Source organism: Plectropomus leopardus, chromosome 18, assembly GCF_008729295.1.
Source record: "Plectropomus leopardus isolate mb chromosome 18, YSFRI_Pleo_2.0, whole genome shotgun sequence".
NCBI lineage: Eukaryota > Metazoa > Chordata > Actinopteri > Perciformes > Serranidae > Plectropomus > Plectropomus leopardus.
In genome coordinates, this window is record NC_056480.1 from 1,733,136 (window position 1) to 1,751,406 (window position 18,271).

An 18,271-nucleotide genomic window follows, 5' to 3' on the forward strand; every position below is an offset into this window, starting at 1 on the left:
ATGTAATTTAATGAAAGTGATATGAAATGTTGAATAGGGAGGCAGTGAATGAATGTGCCGGGCTTTAGATAAAGAGATGTATACATTTAGATATCTGTTTTGAAAGGATGAGTCTGTACAGGGAATAGATGATTAAATGTATTTCTAGCCATGATGGCTGCATTTTGTATAGGTAAGCCAGTTTCAGGGCTCTGGTAATGTGCAAGTTCACTCAGTGACATGGCTTTTCAGGACTCTTAATGGGATGTAACCATTGTTATACATTAACAACAGTCTCGGCTGTGAAATTGTCAAAGTGGGTTTAAATTACATATTTGCAAAATACTTAAGCAATATTTTTTGAAATGTCGATAAAACACAATTGCAAGATGACTGGATTTCCATTGAGGGATGTTATGTGACTCCTCACGATGACATTCCAAGAAGCATGGCGATGGATGCTTGAGACATTAGCAGGTTTGTTTTTATTGCAGCCACTGCACTAGCCGGCCACATATGAGGGATTTCTGGGATGTGATAGTTCACGATTTCACAGATGACTTGTTGATTCAAAAATTCCAGATGATCCACTCAACTTCTGAAGAGTTAATAACACAATCACACCTCTTGTTGCACCTGCTGCATCATGTCTGGGGGACCCAGTTTTGACCGACAAGCACACAGCCATAGCGTCATGTGGCCTAGAAAAACTAAAAAAGTGTTTCCATTGCAGTTTTGCAAAATATGGCTTTTTCGAATCACCTAAAATACCACCTTATGCAAGCATAAAAACTTTTTTTGTGAGAATTAAAAATTTTTTTTTTTAAATTCACAAGTTTCCATTAGGCATATTTTATATTTGCAATTTTGGTTTGCACAATTTGAGGGTTAATGGAAGCCATGTAGTGACTCACAATCCTGCTAGTCACGTTAGTAGTTTTGTCGTCACAGCTGAATATGTCGCTGTCAGCAGAATTCAAAGTTTCAATTGTGTCACTTGTTTATAATTTTGAAGGTGAATTCAATACTTTGGTTGCCTTTGATGGTATTGCCATTGGTATATATAGCAAACAAAAGCACTGTAGGACCTGAGACTTAACTCTGCCGATGTTCTTGAAGGTTGTTCATATCTTAAGCTTGCAGCAGGTGTCAGATTTTTATGTTTGAAACACATTGATCGTTTCCAAAGGTCCAACATTTACTGGAAATGTCAGGTGGTACTTCAAACTACCTTAACATCCTGGTGCTAAAAGTCAATTGTCGGCCGAGGATTGCTGCGGCTGCTGAACTATAATTTAATGGCCAGCACGAAAATGTGCACTTCTACACCAACAAAAGTAAACAAAAGGCAGTCATGCTCAGGGCAAGTTTTTGGACATGTTCCAAGGATATGTTTTTTTTTCTCTCTGAAATGTTGCCCTCTGGGTATTGTGCTCCTCGGTTCCAGGGTCAGTGTCATCCATCTAAATTTTGTATTTTTAACAAGAATATATGAGCACATGTCCTTGAAAAAGTAGCTTATTGCATCTGTATTGGCCCTCCTGCTTTGAGGAGCAGTGTGTGCTTTGGAAGCGGCAGCAGTGAGTTTAGGGATATATAACTCATTTTCTGTCTCCTCATTCGATTCTTGGGCGATCTGGAAATTGATCCGGTCTGCTACTGTATCATAAAGTACATTATGAGTAAAGATCATTGAGCAGGGAGGCTTGAGGAAGGAAATACCAGAGCATCATATGCAAAAGTCTTTTATTGGATCATCACCCTTTACTGGAACCCTTTTAGCCATTGGACACAGCGGCTGATCGGGCTGCTTTGAACCTGCATCACTACAGCGCAGCAGATTTAAACTTGTGAGGAGTGTCAAATATTATTCCTGTTTTTTTCCCCTTTAAACATTTTGGCAATTACATTATTTCCACACATTAAGACATTTTAATCATGATGTAATCATTAAATAATGAATGAATTTAAGGAACAACAAAGGTCATTTAGTATTTGAATGTACACAGTCTAAATAGCGGAGAGCGCGGCCGTTTGGGACTTTGGGTTTTGCGTCAGCATGAAATAAACTTCCATTACTCACAGACTAATGGGACAGTATAATAAAAGTGATCCTTAAACAGAGTATGTGCTGAAAATGTACCACATTTAAAAACTCAAATACAAACAAGTACAATGAATGCATTTTCCCAAAATTCCACCTCCCCAGGATGTTTCAGACACCTTGTTCTGGACTAAGAAAATAATTTAATAATTTAATTGAAAAATTTCAATCTAAATTTGAGCAGACAATCCTCCGAGCAGAAGAGAACACATCAAATGATTGTATGTAATAATTTAATTAGATATGGTATTTGTATGCCTACCAGGTCTTCATTTCAGTGTCACCTATCAGCTCAATGTGGGTACTATATGCTAAATGTAGCCTGTGGTTTATGTAGGCTATTTGATTTGTTTCATTTTGACCAAAAAAAGAGAAAAGGTCAATAGCAACAACTTGATTGCAGTCTAAATCTCATCATACATAACAACATACATACTGTACCAACCACACAGAATTCAAGCTTTTTCACCAGCTTTGCGTAAAACAATTGTAATCGATGTTTCATCAATGAAGGGCTTTGCACATGCACAGTGGAAGAAAAAAGTAGTATAAACAAGGATCACAGGGTTTTGTTTTTACCTAAAATAACAAGCTTTATCTAACTATCATCGAGACCACTGCATGCTCTTTTTTTGTCTGATTTCTCGCTTGACCTCTCCATTGTTGCCTTCTCCATCTTCTATTTCTAACTTGTAGAATATGACACACTCATTGATGTAGTCAACATTCACACTTCAGGTCAAGGAAAACCTGCTATTTGTTGGGTCCAGCTGAGAACCAGTTTTTCGGGTTCTCAATTTATTTTAGATCAAAATGCTCCAAAGGGTTGAAATTGGGTGCATGGTCAAAAGGGTCAAAAAGAGGTAACAGTGACGTCACAGTGGGTCTTAGTCAGTTACAACAAGCTTTTGTCTTGTTTTTGTCTACTTTTGTTAATTTGTAACAAAACAGAAACTATAAAATACACTTCCGAATTGCCCACACGCAACTGACAGCTAACACAAGCATCAATTGATTCTCCAGGTAATCAGCTTTTCAATGATATGTTTTTTTTTAAATGTAGTTTGATTAATTACAGTACTTTAGAATAAAATATAAAAAGGATTTTAAAACTGAAACAATATGAGGATTAGTCAGAAGTTTCCACTTTGAGGCTGTAAATGAAGAGGCTGCGGCTGAGAAAGGGCACAGGCGTATTTGCTTTGTAACTTGCTGAAAAGGCACTGTCCTAACCGACCCCTCTCCCTCATACTAGCTTGTTGTGCATCCAAGGGCACTGTCAAACTGTTCATTTTAAGGGACAACATGTATTTCACCTTGTCAGGTGCACTGAGACAGCCCATGACATTATCTGTGCAAATACAAAGTGAGTTTGATACCTGACAAACTCCATCTGATTTAAAAGCTCTAGAACGGACCTTGTGGTAAAATTACTTTGTCAAAATCAGTTTAAAAGAAAAGCATTTTCAGTTAAGAATCTGAGGGAACAAAAGATGCTACGGAGAAGTTAAACTGACAGGTGATGCACCTTTACCACCATCATCACTGATGCTGCTGCAGATGATGCCTGAGAGGAAATAATGTACCAGTGTTTCTTCTTTTCTAACACCGTTTTCCTTTTTTTTCTTTGCATCTCATGAAAGGAAGAGAAAAGTAATGCAAACATGTTGAAGCTTTTCTAGCCTGTAGGAGCCTAGGATTAGGGCCTTGTCCACATATATGCAGGTGTATTTTAAAACTTTGCCCTTTCGGTGCGTTTTGGCCACACGCAAACTATGTTTTAGGTCACTAAAAACTGATGTTTTGGAAAAAAAATTCCATTTTTTTTTAGAAATTCTGCTTTCAGTGGTGACCCATAGACAGAAAAAATTGAATTTTTGGCTTGTTCTGTCAGACTGTGTGCTGTTGTCTCCCTTGTGAGTCATCACAAAAGAGGTGACATTTTGTGCACTGATGAACAAATTAATACTGATTCTTACATTGGAAACATTTTTTTACATACTGTAAAAAATTTAATAGCCCTGGCTTATGTTTGCTTATATCAGAGAACTTAACAGGTTTATATTTGGGACCGGTGTCTATATGAGACAGACTTTTGATTCCTTTCACATAAAAGTGTTGCTTAGCAAAGATGTTGTTTCTTTAAACCCCTTTGTTGCATCTCTCCTCTTCACTCTGCTGGTATCAGCTCTTCTTTGGTCTTCACGGTTTCACTAAATTGAAGTGAGTGATTGAATTGTGGAGAATTTTACCAAACTAAATTTGCTTGTAGCATATCCATATTGACAAACGTTTATTGACATTTATATTTGTATGCATTATAAGCAGCTAACTAACATATTGCCAACGTGTGACCATCAACTGAGATTTATACATCCAAAGAACTTCGATAAAAATGAACTGCATGTCAACAGGGCTTCTAATTGAGACAGGCCTTTATTTGTCAAAATGTGTAGCCACACCAGGCAAGTAAAAGGGACTTGGCTTCTAATAGGGAATAGACTTATAGTTGAAGTTTTACAACGCCCTGAAATGTCACAACTCGGCAACTTCGGTGTTGTTGAAATTTTCGAATTTCCCAATCGTAATTACGACTTTGGACCTTTCATGTGCTCGTAACTCATAAATACGGTAAATACGATATTTCCGAGGAGCATGTGAAGACAGCATATGACACATAAGACGTAGCCTTTAGGGTCCTGTTGCCAAACTAAGACTTTGAATTGCAGATTTAGGTTGTGTTGCTTCCTCGGGCTTCATGAGTGCAGATCCGTCATTGTACTATGATCCTGCCTGTCTTTTCATTGTTGTGCAGCTCACACCTTGTCACAGTTCCATTTTTGAAATGCTGCTAGTGGGGTTGCACGCCAGTTTCTGCATAATCCTCCCATGATGCCGAGGCCTTTGATGAAAAACCAAAGGGTACAGTCTCATAATGTATCCATAGTAGCATTATAGTGTGGGTTTAGTACTGAATTGGTTCTGTGAGTGTGTGCTGAAATCCCCTCTTCACTCACACACACACACACTTGATGTTGGATTCATTGATTAAAAGCTGTTCAGCCTCGTCTGTGCTGTGATGTGAGTATAATTCAGACAGAGAGGACTGTTCCCCACTGAGACTTTTCTTTACCGCTCTCTTCATCTCTCATCCTCGTTTTTCCCCCTGCTCCCTCGCTCATCATACATTAGCATGTCTCACCAGCGATATCCTCACGCGAACACTCTGTATTTCATTTACACCTGAAATTAAAATTAGCCCAAAGTGCCCCTGCTGAATACATCTACCCCTCACAAAGCATAAATACACTCTGCCGACATGACAACGTTGTGCCACAGCTAATGCAAAATGATTAATTTTATGTGTCTTTTATGCATAATGTTAAAGGCATAGGGGAGGCTGTAGTGCGTGCTGCACGGGCCATTTATTCGACTTCAAACCATGCCTTTGCTAATTAGCACACCGCAGGTATCAGCTGATGATTCGTATCTCAGTGCTATGGCTGGTGAGCAGGGTCGCAGGCATGTTGTTTTCCCTCCGCATGTCTTTAACATTGCAGGAGAACAAACGCATGACAAATCAAGTGGTGCTGTGACAGGAGCTGACATTGATCTAGGTTTCAAAGGGTTAAAGATGTGAGACTTTTTATACTCTCAAAAGATGCATTTTTCTCAAACTTTGAATGCAAATTCATTAAAATCAGTGTTTGTGTCACTTCACCCTTGGGATAGTCATAATAAAAGAGCACTGTAAAATGTGCTGTTATAGCACACAATACAATGCCACAGATGTCACGCTGTCATCAATATCCTTGTACTACAGTCAAAGGGTTAATTTATAGAACTGCTGTGGTGAAAAAATGAAAACATGAATATTTAAAGATAACATTCAACAAATGTAAAATAAAAAAAAAAAAGAAATGCACAGAAAGGCATACTCACCTGCTGCAGTGCCGTGTACACAGCTCTTTTAGACTGGCAATGGGAAAGCAGTCTATAGCTAGCAGCCTATTTTAAGCAGGTTTTCCCATGTTTAAAAAACCTGCGTGCACACCCTTGTGTTACTGCAGAAGTTTTTAAATGAGACTTCTCGAGAAGATGCTATCAAAAGTAAAATTGGAGGTGCTCACATTGTTGATTTAAAATACCTACCTTTTAAATCACATGATGCACAGTGTAAAAAAAAACAAACAAAAAAATAAAGTGAACAAAATTAAATTAGACCATGTTCTGTATCAAAAGTGGTTTCTTTTGCGCGAACATTCAAATTTTTTTGGAAAGAGACTTTTTTTAATTTCAACCTGGATGTTGATGCGATTAAGCTCTGTCATGATAAAATATGAAGACCCACGGGGATCTAAATGAAATGTTTTCTTCCAAAATGAGATGTCCAACTGTTGAAAAATGAAACACCTGCGCTGGCAAAGTGATTGATGGCACGAAATTATAACAAATTAGGCCCTTCTACCATGCTTTCTGAAGGATGGTGGGAAACAGAGAACTCAGCTCCATCTGAGGAGCTGTCTGAAAGACTGGATCCTCTTTACTTCTTACAGATGACAAACTTAAAGGCCATATGTAAAGAGATCTTAATATACCCTGACTGCTCGCAGGATGTGATTGATAGGGACTGAGCGTTAGCTTGGACCTCACGCCGACCCCGATTCCGTTTGCTGTCGGCTGAGTGGGAGGGATCGACGTCATCTCACTGTCGTCTCTGATGCCAGTAACCATTGCGGACGTGCAGCATGTGACAGAAATCACACACCACACGCCTGCTGGTGCAAAAGTGTGTTAGTAGAGCATTTGGGTTTGATTTCAGTTTTATAACCTCTCCATTTATCTTAGGATACAGTGGCGCAAATTTTCCTCTCGTTTCCTCTGAGTAATCATATGAAGCACCCTTAGCACCAACCACACACACTAACACACATGGGCCTCTTTCCTTTTCTCACCCTCTTCTATTTTCACGTTTTCTTTTGCTCTTGCTTTGTCTTTTTTAATCTCACTCCCGAAGTCCTATCCCCCCTTCTTTAATAATGTATGAGGAGGAAATGCAAGCGGACCAAGAGGCATCATTTTTCAAGTGCAGCTCACTGTGTTAAGAAAAATAATAAACAGCGGAAGCAGTAATGTATGAGTGCACCGGGTGTACTGATGTATAAATGAATATAATCCATAACTGTAAAGGAAACATGAAAGGGCATTAAGGGACCAAAGAAGCAGGGAATATGAAAAATGTCTCTTTTGTCTCCACATCTGTTCCTCCTTTCTTTTGCTGAACTTCTTTTTCATTCTTGCTTTGTTGCTCATGTCTTTGCCCTTTTTTCTCTTGCTTGTCATATCTTCACTTTTCCCCCCTTGCCCTCCATTTTCTTGTTTTGTTTAATTAAATATTTCTTTTACCAGAAGAACAACGCTCTATAAATCATAGAGCACCCAAGCATTCTTCCATTTTTTCCCGTGTTTTCTTCCCTTACCCTCACAGCCCCCAATGAGAGACCATAAAAGAAATAAAGGCAATAATGGAAATCACACTAATGGCAACAATCATGACAAAACTCAAGGGTTGCAATGACACCAAAATTAACCACTATTTTACATGTATAAGATAATAAAATAATATTAAATATTTTGATGGAAATGAATTAAAAAATAAATAAAGCAAGGAAATGAGAAAAAAATGGAAAAACAGTAAACAAAACAACTGCAAAAAAAATAAAATAAAATAAATATATAAGAATAATAGAAGGCTCAGTTTTCACAGCCTGGCAGTAAGGTCAAGAATCAATATAAAGTTTCCAAATTTTTTCAAAAGAATGAAAGGAATTTTCTGGGGAAAATCGATGGTTCTCCAGTTTAATGGGCAGTAAAATGTTTTTCAGCCACCTATTGTGAGTAGGAGGTCCATTTAAGAAGTCGAATTGCCATCAAGTTGATAAAAACGAGGTCATGTTGTATGCCTTTAGACAAATCAGGCTATAGAGGAACTCTAAAAACAGCAATGAGAGAACTGGGAATAATTACGGTGTTGTACACAATGTTAAGAGTGTTAAACACTTCAGACAGGAATGTATTTAGCTTCGGGAAAGACCAAAAAAATGTGTGTGTGTGTGATTGCTCCTTACCCTTGGCCATTTTTTTCCCCTTCCTATCTATTCTTTTCTATTTCTTGTCTTCTCTCCTTCATCTCTACCTATCATTTCCTTCTTCCTCAATCTAGAATATCCTCCCACTTTCTGTCCTTCATTTCCTGCTCTCTATAGCTTTCCTTCATTACATCTCTCACACCTTTTTCTACCAACTCTCAGTCATGTTTTTATGTTCTTGCTCCCTTTTCTCCTGTATCTGTTATTTAATTGTTTATGTCTCTCCTTTCCTCTTTCCTTCCTTTTGTTCTCTTGATTCATACTTCACTCCCCCACTCTTGTAGATAGATATAGCAGCTCTTCTATATCTATTTCTTTTTCCTCCCTTTATCCCTTTACTTTCCCCCCGCCATAAATGTCCTTTTCTGTTCCTTCTTCCTACTTTTTTGCCCTCTATCTCTCTTCCTGTACCACTAATTACTTCCAACCCCTCCCTCCACCCTTCCCAGGGTTTTCACAGCTCCTTAAAAAGAAACCAAAATAAGAAGAACATAATCAATTAAATGCAAAGGGCAGGTTCTCTGCACATACAGACACCACCACACACTGCTGATGGGAGGGAATACTTTTGTTTGAGTCCATATATATATATATATATATATATATATATATATATATATATATATATATATATATATATATATATCTTTTTTTAGGAAAAATCCTTCACAATAGGAACCGTGCTTCTGTGTATTAACTGTCTCCCTCTCTCCCTTCCCTTCCAGGTCCGTCTGCTGTACTGCTCCCTGGAGGAGGCTGAGCTGGTTTTCCGGGCAGCCTGGGCGGCGGGTCAAGCTGGGCCAGTCACATGTGGTTCGCTGTGGGACCCGCCCTGTCCGGTTTGGGCCTGGAGGGGCTGCCAAAGGCCTTGTTCGCCATCCGGCCGCAAGGCTGGAGGGACGAGCCTCGAAGGTATGAGTAGAGCAGAAAGGCTACAAGGGTTCAAGGGCTATGGGGCTCCGACAGGGTGTCTGTAGGGGTTAAGATATTAAATATATGGTGAATTTTCCACTTTGCATGGATGGACTTTTGGGGTTTAATGAATATTAAACAGGTTCAGATTAATACACAAAGCATCTGCTTTTCTAAACAAAAAAGGAGAGAAGGGACTGTCCTTCAAGTTCAGCTCAGCTCATTCAGCAAAATGTATCTGCTGTATCTGAGACTACAAATTGTACAGCAAGGCAAATTTATTTTATACAGCACATTTCAGCTACAAAAAAAACATCAAAAATGTTAAGACAACGTGCAAAAGAAACACATTATAAAATAACATTTTAATACGATTAAAAACATCATCATAACCGCCAATAAAGACCAAGAGAATAGAAAGCAAAAATAAGCTAAAATAGAATTCAAAAACAGCATTACAGTGAAGTGCAAGAAATTAAAAAAATGTTGATTTAATAAAAGGCAGCAACAAACAGAAAAGTCTTCATGTTGTCTTCGATATGTTTTCACCATGTCAAGTAACATCCATGCTTAATGTTTATATATCTAAAGTTCACAAACATCTGCTAACATTCGAACTGCCATAAGCTTCCTGCTTTAGCAGATCCAGTAAAGGCTAATTTATAGTTGTGCATAGGCTCCATCAATAATAGTCCACAAATGTAATCAGCCACACATGTAACACAAATCGGCAGCTTTTAATGTTATAATCCCACAAATGTAATAAATTTACCACAAATGTAGTCGCAGTTGCCTACTACAAATGTGATACCTACATTCCTGAAAATGTAAACGCTTGTACATTTATGTAATGTGAGAATGAAAAGTCTGCAGTGTTATGTGCACTGGAGGTTTTGAGTTTCCACATCACACATGTGCCAGTTGAATATCGGACCACTCCTGGCTTCTAAACTATCTGTGATGTCACAAAACATCATAGCAGATGAATGTGAGAGCAGCCTACGAGTGTCAGACTTTGCACATATATCATTCTGTACAGTGAAGCTCAAACATTGAACTATAGGAACACGAAGAAAAAAATCAATATTTTGAGTGGAGGAGGAGGACTTTAAGTTATTGTAAATCAGTGTACTCGCACTCACCCTACCTGAACTTGAACTGAATTGTCGTGAGAGCTTTTTAGCCATCGATTTGGCCATGCGCTGTCCGTGGTGCTGAACGGTAAGCTTACTAAAACTCAGATGAACCTGCTGCAGGGAAATTGTCATTACAAGAGGTGTTTTGCTTATGCAAAAACAAAAACAAACATTTACGTGCCTCTGACAAGGAATATAAAGCGGTTGAGAGAGAGAGAGAGAGAGAAAGAAGGTAGACGGTGGACTTGTTAATGCACAGCCTATATTGGGCTCGATGGTTCTTTCAGTAATTTATAACTTACTCAGAGTGCTGCTTTCACTCTGCCCAATCCCGTGATACTTTCTTAATGAGCTAACTCAAATCCATTGGTAGCCATTTAAGTAAATTAAGTAAATTTTTGCCGCCAGTGTCTGACTATAAATCACATAATCAGTATTTGACAACATCAGAATGAGAATGGGCTGGTACAGCTTTGACTCAGTGCACAAGTATAAACCCATCTTAAGAATCCTGCAACAAAATGCATCACAGTTGTGATTATAGCATTGACGAGGAATTCTGCGTTTTTTTGTCCATAAAAGTAAGATTGTTGCCTTTATAAGTAACATGGCCTTACTTTTAAAGTGAATATACCTTCCTTTTCTTCTTACACCTCTGACTATCCTCACAACATTCATGTTTATTTCTATTTCCAGTCATACTTAATCAACTTCCGAGTAGCAGTGTTTTTTCTCTCTGAAGTTTGCAAAATACCCAGTTAGTGAACCCTGTGTTTTTCTGTCTAAATGTAACTGAAGGACATACTATGATTATGAACCTTTAATGTTGCTCACTTTTAAAATTGCATGCTCTTAAAAGCTACTTTATAACACAAGGAGGCTTTTTTCATGATTCTCTGGTGATATGTAGAGCCGCTGCAGCTGAAATTCTGTTCACTTCCAATATTGCAGTTTCTTTTCTGTCGGATAAATTGACAATTTATATCTGAAATGTTGAACCTTAAAGCTGCTGAAAGTCGATTCATAAAAAATCCTTAGGATAAGCAAGAATACACACATTGAAAAACCCACCTTGTTGCACCTCCATGTGTTTCCTGCAGCAGCACGTGGAGGTGCACTGTAAAATTTTACGACCACCTGCTCTGTCCATAATGTATTGTCTGCTGCAGGGGTGACCTGATTTTTCACCGGGGATCATTAAATTTTCATCTAATCTAATCTACATAGACTGACCGAGTGAATCCGAGTGAAAGGTGGAATCCTTTATTGATTTGAACTATTAAATCCACCTCAGTCACAATGGCAGAGGCAGGTCAGGAAGGATTTTTACACTTTACGAGGAAAGTTCAACAATGCAGGGCAAAGATGAAAGCTTACTTTGTAGGTGAAATGTTATTGCATCACAAATCCAAACCAGGTTAAGGGCTACAAACTGTCAAATAAGTTTTGTATTTTCTACAAAATAGTTCAGTAAACAAACAGCTTTTATTCCTAAACTTGAGGAGACATAAAATGCCCACTGAGCTCAAGGATATGACTCTTTTTTGCATCATCCCACACATCACCTTGGGTACCGCCACGTCACTCTCTGTGCTTTATTGAACACTCGCTGTCTACCGGCCATCTTAAATCCGCTGAGATGCAGAATTCTTTCCAGCTTGCAGAGAAGCATTTCGGCTGCATCTGATTTCTGTGCTTGTGAAATGATTGTCGGTTAGAAAGGAGAGCCCCGAGTGAGCGGCACACTTGTCACACTACCAAGCAGAGCGTCACAGTTCACAGTGGAACACAGATGGTTTGTCCCAAGAACAGGTCTGGGTACTTAAAGAGATGTCGCCAACACAGATGTGCCCTTTGAAAGACCTGTCTGTCAGCCTCAACCTGCACTCAGTCACTGAAGTATAGACCCACTCAGACTAGAGCTAATGGTCCATTCAGGCAGTTTTATACCCAGCAGAGAGCATTTAATACAAAGTTCCTGAACACTAGAAAGTCCTACATCAGTGATGCTCGACTGATAGGGCCAAATTTGGCTCCTGATAGGATGCTGAATCCCTGAAATGTCCTAAAACCCAAGTAATGTCAAAAAAAGTCTTAAAATTTAATATTCGTCCTAAAATTCTAGAAATGTCCTAAAATCTGAGAAATATCTTAAAAATGTCCCAAAGTCCTAGAAATGTCTTAAATTGGAGAAATGTGCTAAAATGTATGAAAAGTCCTGGGTTCCAATAAACATCCTAAAATCAAAGAAATGTAAAATCCATGAAATTTCCTAAAATCCTAGAAACATGTATTGGACTGCTGCAACTGACCCCTGGCCTCCTGTCATTTTTCAAAAGTGCCCCCCAACAAAGCAAGTTGAGTATCCCTGCTGTATACTGTGCTGTAGGTGCATCAAAACAACCCGGCCAATATCCAAATTTGCCAAATTTGCCAAATTTTGGCCCTGCGGGCTGTAAGTTGAGTATCGCTGGTGTTGGACTTTCTAGTGTTCAAAAACTTTGTATTAAATGCTCCCTGTTGGGTATAAAACTGAGTGAGTAAATACTTTTTTATTTAGATAAATAAGTAATATATATATATAAATATATATATATATATATATATATATATATATATATATATATATATATATATATATATTATATATATATATATATATGAACTGCCCCTTTAAGTTTGAGTTTTGATCATCTTCCATTAGCGTGGGCCCAGTTTTGAGGTACTTTTACCACACTTTTAATTGGTCTTTTTGATATGAAATATTAACCAGTGACTGAAGGCAAATACCTGGTAAAATAACTCTGTCACATGATATTTCCAGAGCTTAATGAGCTGATGAAAATTGCCCAAACGCACCATTACACAATTGACCAGTGCACAATGGATTATTGGATACGGAGGGTGCAAATGATACACCAGCTGTGTCCTCCAAATCCCCACAATTAAATATTTCAAATGATTCTGACACAGTAATCCCCGCCTCCTCTCAGTGCTACATTACAGTAAGTCTGCTCTCTGCTGCTGCAGTGTTTATGAACGCCGCTGCTGCTGATGGATCCTCCAGAGAGCCTTTTTAGACAGTAAAGAAACCACGCTTATGATGTGGATCAGTAGTTTTTGTGAACACATTAAAGAAACGGTCGCTCGCTGCGATGGGAGCAGTCTAACCTTGCTGCACCGCTAACAGCTCTTTGAAGTCACATGTGAAATAAAAGTGATTCAACATATCGTAACATGCGAGGGAAGACTTTAACACCAGGACATGTGCTGTAACAGCCATGTCGCCACTCTTAAAGTGACGGTAGCAAGAAAGTACAACTGTGAACACGATGCTTCCTGTCCCGAGGATACAATGACTGCGACTTAATTCCCTTGTGAAGACTGAATACGTGACACCTCAAATGTATGTGCTGAGCACTTTTGAACTTTTGAACTCTCCTTGCAGTCCTTCGCCACTTCACTTCCTGCCCTGCCAGCTTGTTTGAAGTGGTAATGCTCTGAATTATAGAGGCATTGAAATGCTTTATGATTTAGGATCATTAGGGTCTCCTGCCTGCCTCGAGCAGGCCTTATCATCAGCGAGAACATATTGTTGGTGTTAAATGTTTATTTAACATAATAAATGTTTTTTTCCTTTATGTATAAAAGAAGTGAGGAATGTTTAAGTGCTGATTTTACGAGCTGCGTTACAAATCAGAGTTCACTTTACAGCCATAGTAAGGAGCGGTGGCTTTTAGATAGTCTGTTGCTGTGTGAAAGCTTCCTGCAGATCAAAGTCTGATGATCTATTATTAAACTGTCCTGAGACAGATGGAAGAGAGTCTGCTGATATTTATTTATTGGAGTGAGGGATAGTTGATACATAGTTTTATTTAGAAACTGGATGTTCGGTGTTGTACTGAAGTCGTGCATGCACCAGCTGCTTCATTTATGCTGTACTATCAGAAACTGATGCGGATATTGATACTGATACTGCTAATCAATACAAAAAATATCCAAAATCTTATACAACTTGGTGCAACCAATGAAGACACAACATGAGAAGGTTTTTGAAAAGATTAAAAAGTTATTTTATTACTATTTTATTTCTAAATTAAATACTAATGGTTTGTTACTTTTAAAAATACACATGTATCACTCTTCACATTTTGCACACGGCAATAATTATAATATGAGAAGCTGGAATTATGATGTGAATTATGAATTAATATGTTTTTTGCATGAAAAATTACTTACACTATTCTAACAATAGTTGGCAATTATTTTTTTAGCTGCACTTGTAGATTTTCATAAGGTTTTTTGCAGAAAAACCTTAAAGTAGTTACTTAATAATAGTAGTCGAGTACAAAGTACAATATTTCTTTTTTAAGTGTAGTGGAGTAGAAGTAGCAAGAGGCATGAGATTAAAATACTAAAGCAAAGTAAATGTTCCTCAGATTTGTACTAAGTAGTAAAGTACTTAAGTAAATGTACCTCATTACTTTCCATCACTCAGCGGAGGGACATAAAGGAACTGAAACTACAGTAACTGAGATCAGTGCACCAAGTATAGTAGTATCTCTTTAGCCCTGACATTTAATAATCCAACCATCATAATCAATCTAAAACAGGATCTCAATTTGATTAAGTGACCTTATTCCTTTTTTGAAATGTTCCTCAAATATAAAACTTTTTTTTTTTTTTGCCCTGGGCAACAGTTTGTGGCCTTAAATGTTTAAATTAAATGTTTTTCTCTTATCTTGGTCAAAGTGCTCTTGACCACTTGTAAAATGTTCTCTTACCTAAGAGAAAGCAAAAATAAGAAAACATTGGTGAATCCCAAAAATCAGTGGGTACTAAAAAAATAAGAAAAAAATAATGGATACGAGCAAAAGAAAGAGAAAATTTGCTCATATAACGTATCTTGCATGATCAACCAAAAACCAGTATTTTGGCTGTCAGTGAGTCATTAATCAGCTGCTCGGTAACCAGCTGACTAGTAACATCCAGTCAGAGTTATATAGGTGTGCATGGTTTCATTTTTAACCCTTTGAAGCTTGAGAAAATTGGCTTTATTCCTTTCAAAATTATAAGAAGAGGGTGACAAGCAACTTAAAAACAAACACTAAAAACAAAACAAACAATAATCAGATCTAAATAAATAAATAAATATAACAACAACATGACATTAAGAAAGTGCACAACAAACATTTTTTTCTGAAACATAATTTTAAATACATAATATCAAAGAGTATTAGAAATTGTTTTTTACTTTTTCACTTTTTTTTGTTAATATCTGATAATCCCACCCAGCTACTATTGTAATTATCGCTTTGTCTCCTTGTACTAAATGTTTTGCAGTTTGTGGGATATTTCTTGCCAAGTTGCTCAATGATTTTTTTTTTTTTGTTTTGTTTTTGAAAGAAAATAAACCAATTTTCTAAGGTTTCAGAGGTTTAAATGCTGGTAAAAGGCATATGAATGAAGCGCAAGAAAACTGATATTGATCCAGGTATTAAACTTACACTTTAATTTTACTACTCTATAGGTGGCTAACTCAACAGCTAATAATATATATTATGAAATAAGATAAGATTAGAGTTTTTGGAAGGTGAGCACTATCTCTTTTATTGGAATATGTATTTTTCCTCTCCTTTTACCCAGCAAAACAGCAGAAAAATGTATTTCCCAAAATAATGGAAAATCTTTTAAACACCCAGAAATCCTGACAGCATGCTCACATTTCTCGGCCCGCCTTGTCTCTGATGATTTGTACAAAGGAAAAAGAGAAGAGGAAAGAGATCTGATGCTGATGATCTAATCCAGTTTTTAGCTGATGAGGAGACAGCTTGGATTTTGCCCTTTAGTCTTGATTCATCACTCTGTGAATGCAGAGAAGTGCACATCCCCAACATCAGAAGCTCATTTGTAGAAACTGGGTAATTTTACAGTGTCTCAGTCAGTGAAGATGTAATTACTTTTCATTTTGTAGTCACACATCATTTAAACTGCCAAAATGGGTGTTTTATAAAATTTTGCCCCGTTCAGCTTTAAGGTAAAGAGGAGTCCATTCGTTTCCCTCGTAAGTTTAGTGCTATTACAGGAAGTTTGAGTCTGCTGAATTTTTATTATCACTCATTCAAGCGGTGACAGTCGCCTTCCACCCAGACAATGTCTCTCTCCTGCATCTCCCAGGACCTCAGCAGTGTCATAAAGGACCTTTGAAAATGTCCCACTGTCTCCGTCTCACATTGTTCTCTCCCTAATCCTGCAGGCGCATCGCCAAAGGCGTCTCTGTGCTCACCCACGGGGCGATGGCTCTGCGGAGGGACCAGGGGACCACCAGCCGGTCGCAGTACGCCGGCAACTGCCAGAGTGACGGCAACCAGACCCACCGAGTGCCAGACAGGATCAGGTGAGCGGGAGGGGTCGGGGGGGTGACTTTGAGGTTCGATGTCGTTCATGCCGGCTCCTGACATGCAGCAGAGTGAGCGAGCAAACAGCAGCAGCACGGAAAAGCAAACAGTGGAGCTTTCAGAGAGCTGAGTCACTGTGACCTGGAAACAGCTGTTGTGTTTCTGTAGTGATGCTGTACAGGTGAAATTCCACACGGTGGCTGCTGCTGTAAATATTTCTGTTTTTACTGGTCTCCTACATATTTAGAGGAATGATTACTACACATCAGGAGCATGATGACAAATGTTTTATCTGCTTTGGCTTCACATATTAACATATTTCATAATGAAAGACCTTGACATTGAGAGCGTATTGATTTTGCAACTCAGCAGCACTGTCAGGGTCACATTCGGTGCTTCCAAACGTGGACAGACGTTGTGGTGCATTCATAGCCCTTATTAAAGGACTAGTTGCTTCTGTATCTGTGGAATTATGTCTTTGTATTTCCATAGCTATTGCATTTACATCAGATCATTGTTTTCTTTATCTTTTTTCTTTTCTTTTGTACCACTGATGCTGAAAAGAAAATAAGAAAAGCTGTTGCAAAATGTTGTGATATAAGCCAACCTGTCCTCATTCTAGGGACGTCAAATACGGCAGCCTAGTCAGTGTCCCTTGGCATCTGTTATCAGTGAATAAGGCATCTTTCAATTCAATTCAGTTCAATTCAATTCAATTAAATTCAATTCAATTCAGTTTTATAGAGCCTGATATCACATATCACAATTTAAAACATACAACAAGGAACCCCAAAGGGACAAGGATCATGACATACTTGTCAAGTGACATACTTGTTAATTTACAAGAAAACATAGCTGTGACCCAAACCATGATCATTTTTCTAAACCTAACTGTAATTTTGTTGCATAAACCATATGCATATCTGTGAAGACTGCAGTTTAGTTTGAAAGACACTGTAGCATGTAATGAGTTGAAATTCATACATAAACTGACACGATAGATGCCATGGGTCACCCAGAGCATCATAGTTGGAAGCTGCTGGCTAAGCTGCCATATGTGATGACTTTGGAGAGAGAACGTGTTGTAAAGTTGATGGTTTTGGACCATGTTTTCATGCAGCAGTGGCCGCACTGCAAGTCTAAGTGGAATCTATGTCGTATCCTAGCAACCAAAAGACCCCTTAAAATGGTCTATAGGAGAGCTCATGTCTTGTTAAGACAAGTCAAGCTTCCCCTGGCTCTGTTGTAGTTTGTGACCTGCAAGCTGTGTCCAAAATTCATGGACCGTTGCGTTTGAAGGATAGCAGGTCCTTCAAAGGACTGAGGGCAGCTGAACCTGCTCCTCACCTCCAATCAGGCCTTGTATGAAAGAAAACTAATCCTGCTTTTGGCTGCCAATTTTTAAGTCACCAGGAAGTCAAAACACCAACAAAATTAGTCCATAACATTAGTTTACAGTCCAGCAGGAAAGCCATTTACAGTATCTCTAAACATCCAAGCTTTACATCTAAGATAATTTTCCCCTCATACCCGGAGGGACTTAAAATACATGGAGAGGAAATGAGCAGACGAGCAGGACAGCAGAAGTCCAAC

The 18,271-nt window shown here is 38.3% G+C and overlaps 1 protein-coding gene across 1 annotated transcript in view; it reads left to right on the plus strand.

The window, feature by feature from the left end:
* Nucleotides 1–18,271, plus strand: part of LOC121958119 (glutamate receptor ionotropic, NMDA 2D-like) — a 147,345-nt gene that overhangs the window by 6,751 nt on the left and 122,323 nt on the right. Inside the window, 3 exon segments of the mRNA XM_042506990.1 lie at nt 8,958–9,027; nt 9,030–9,144; nt 16,537–16,677. Coding sequence (XP_042362924.1) covers nt 8,958–9,027; nt 9,030–9,144; nt 16,537–16,677 — 326 coding nt within the window.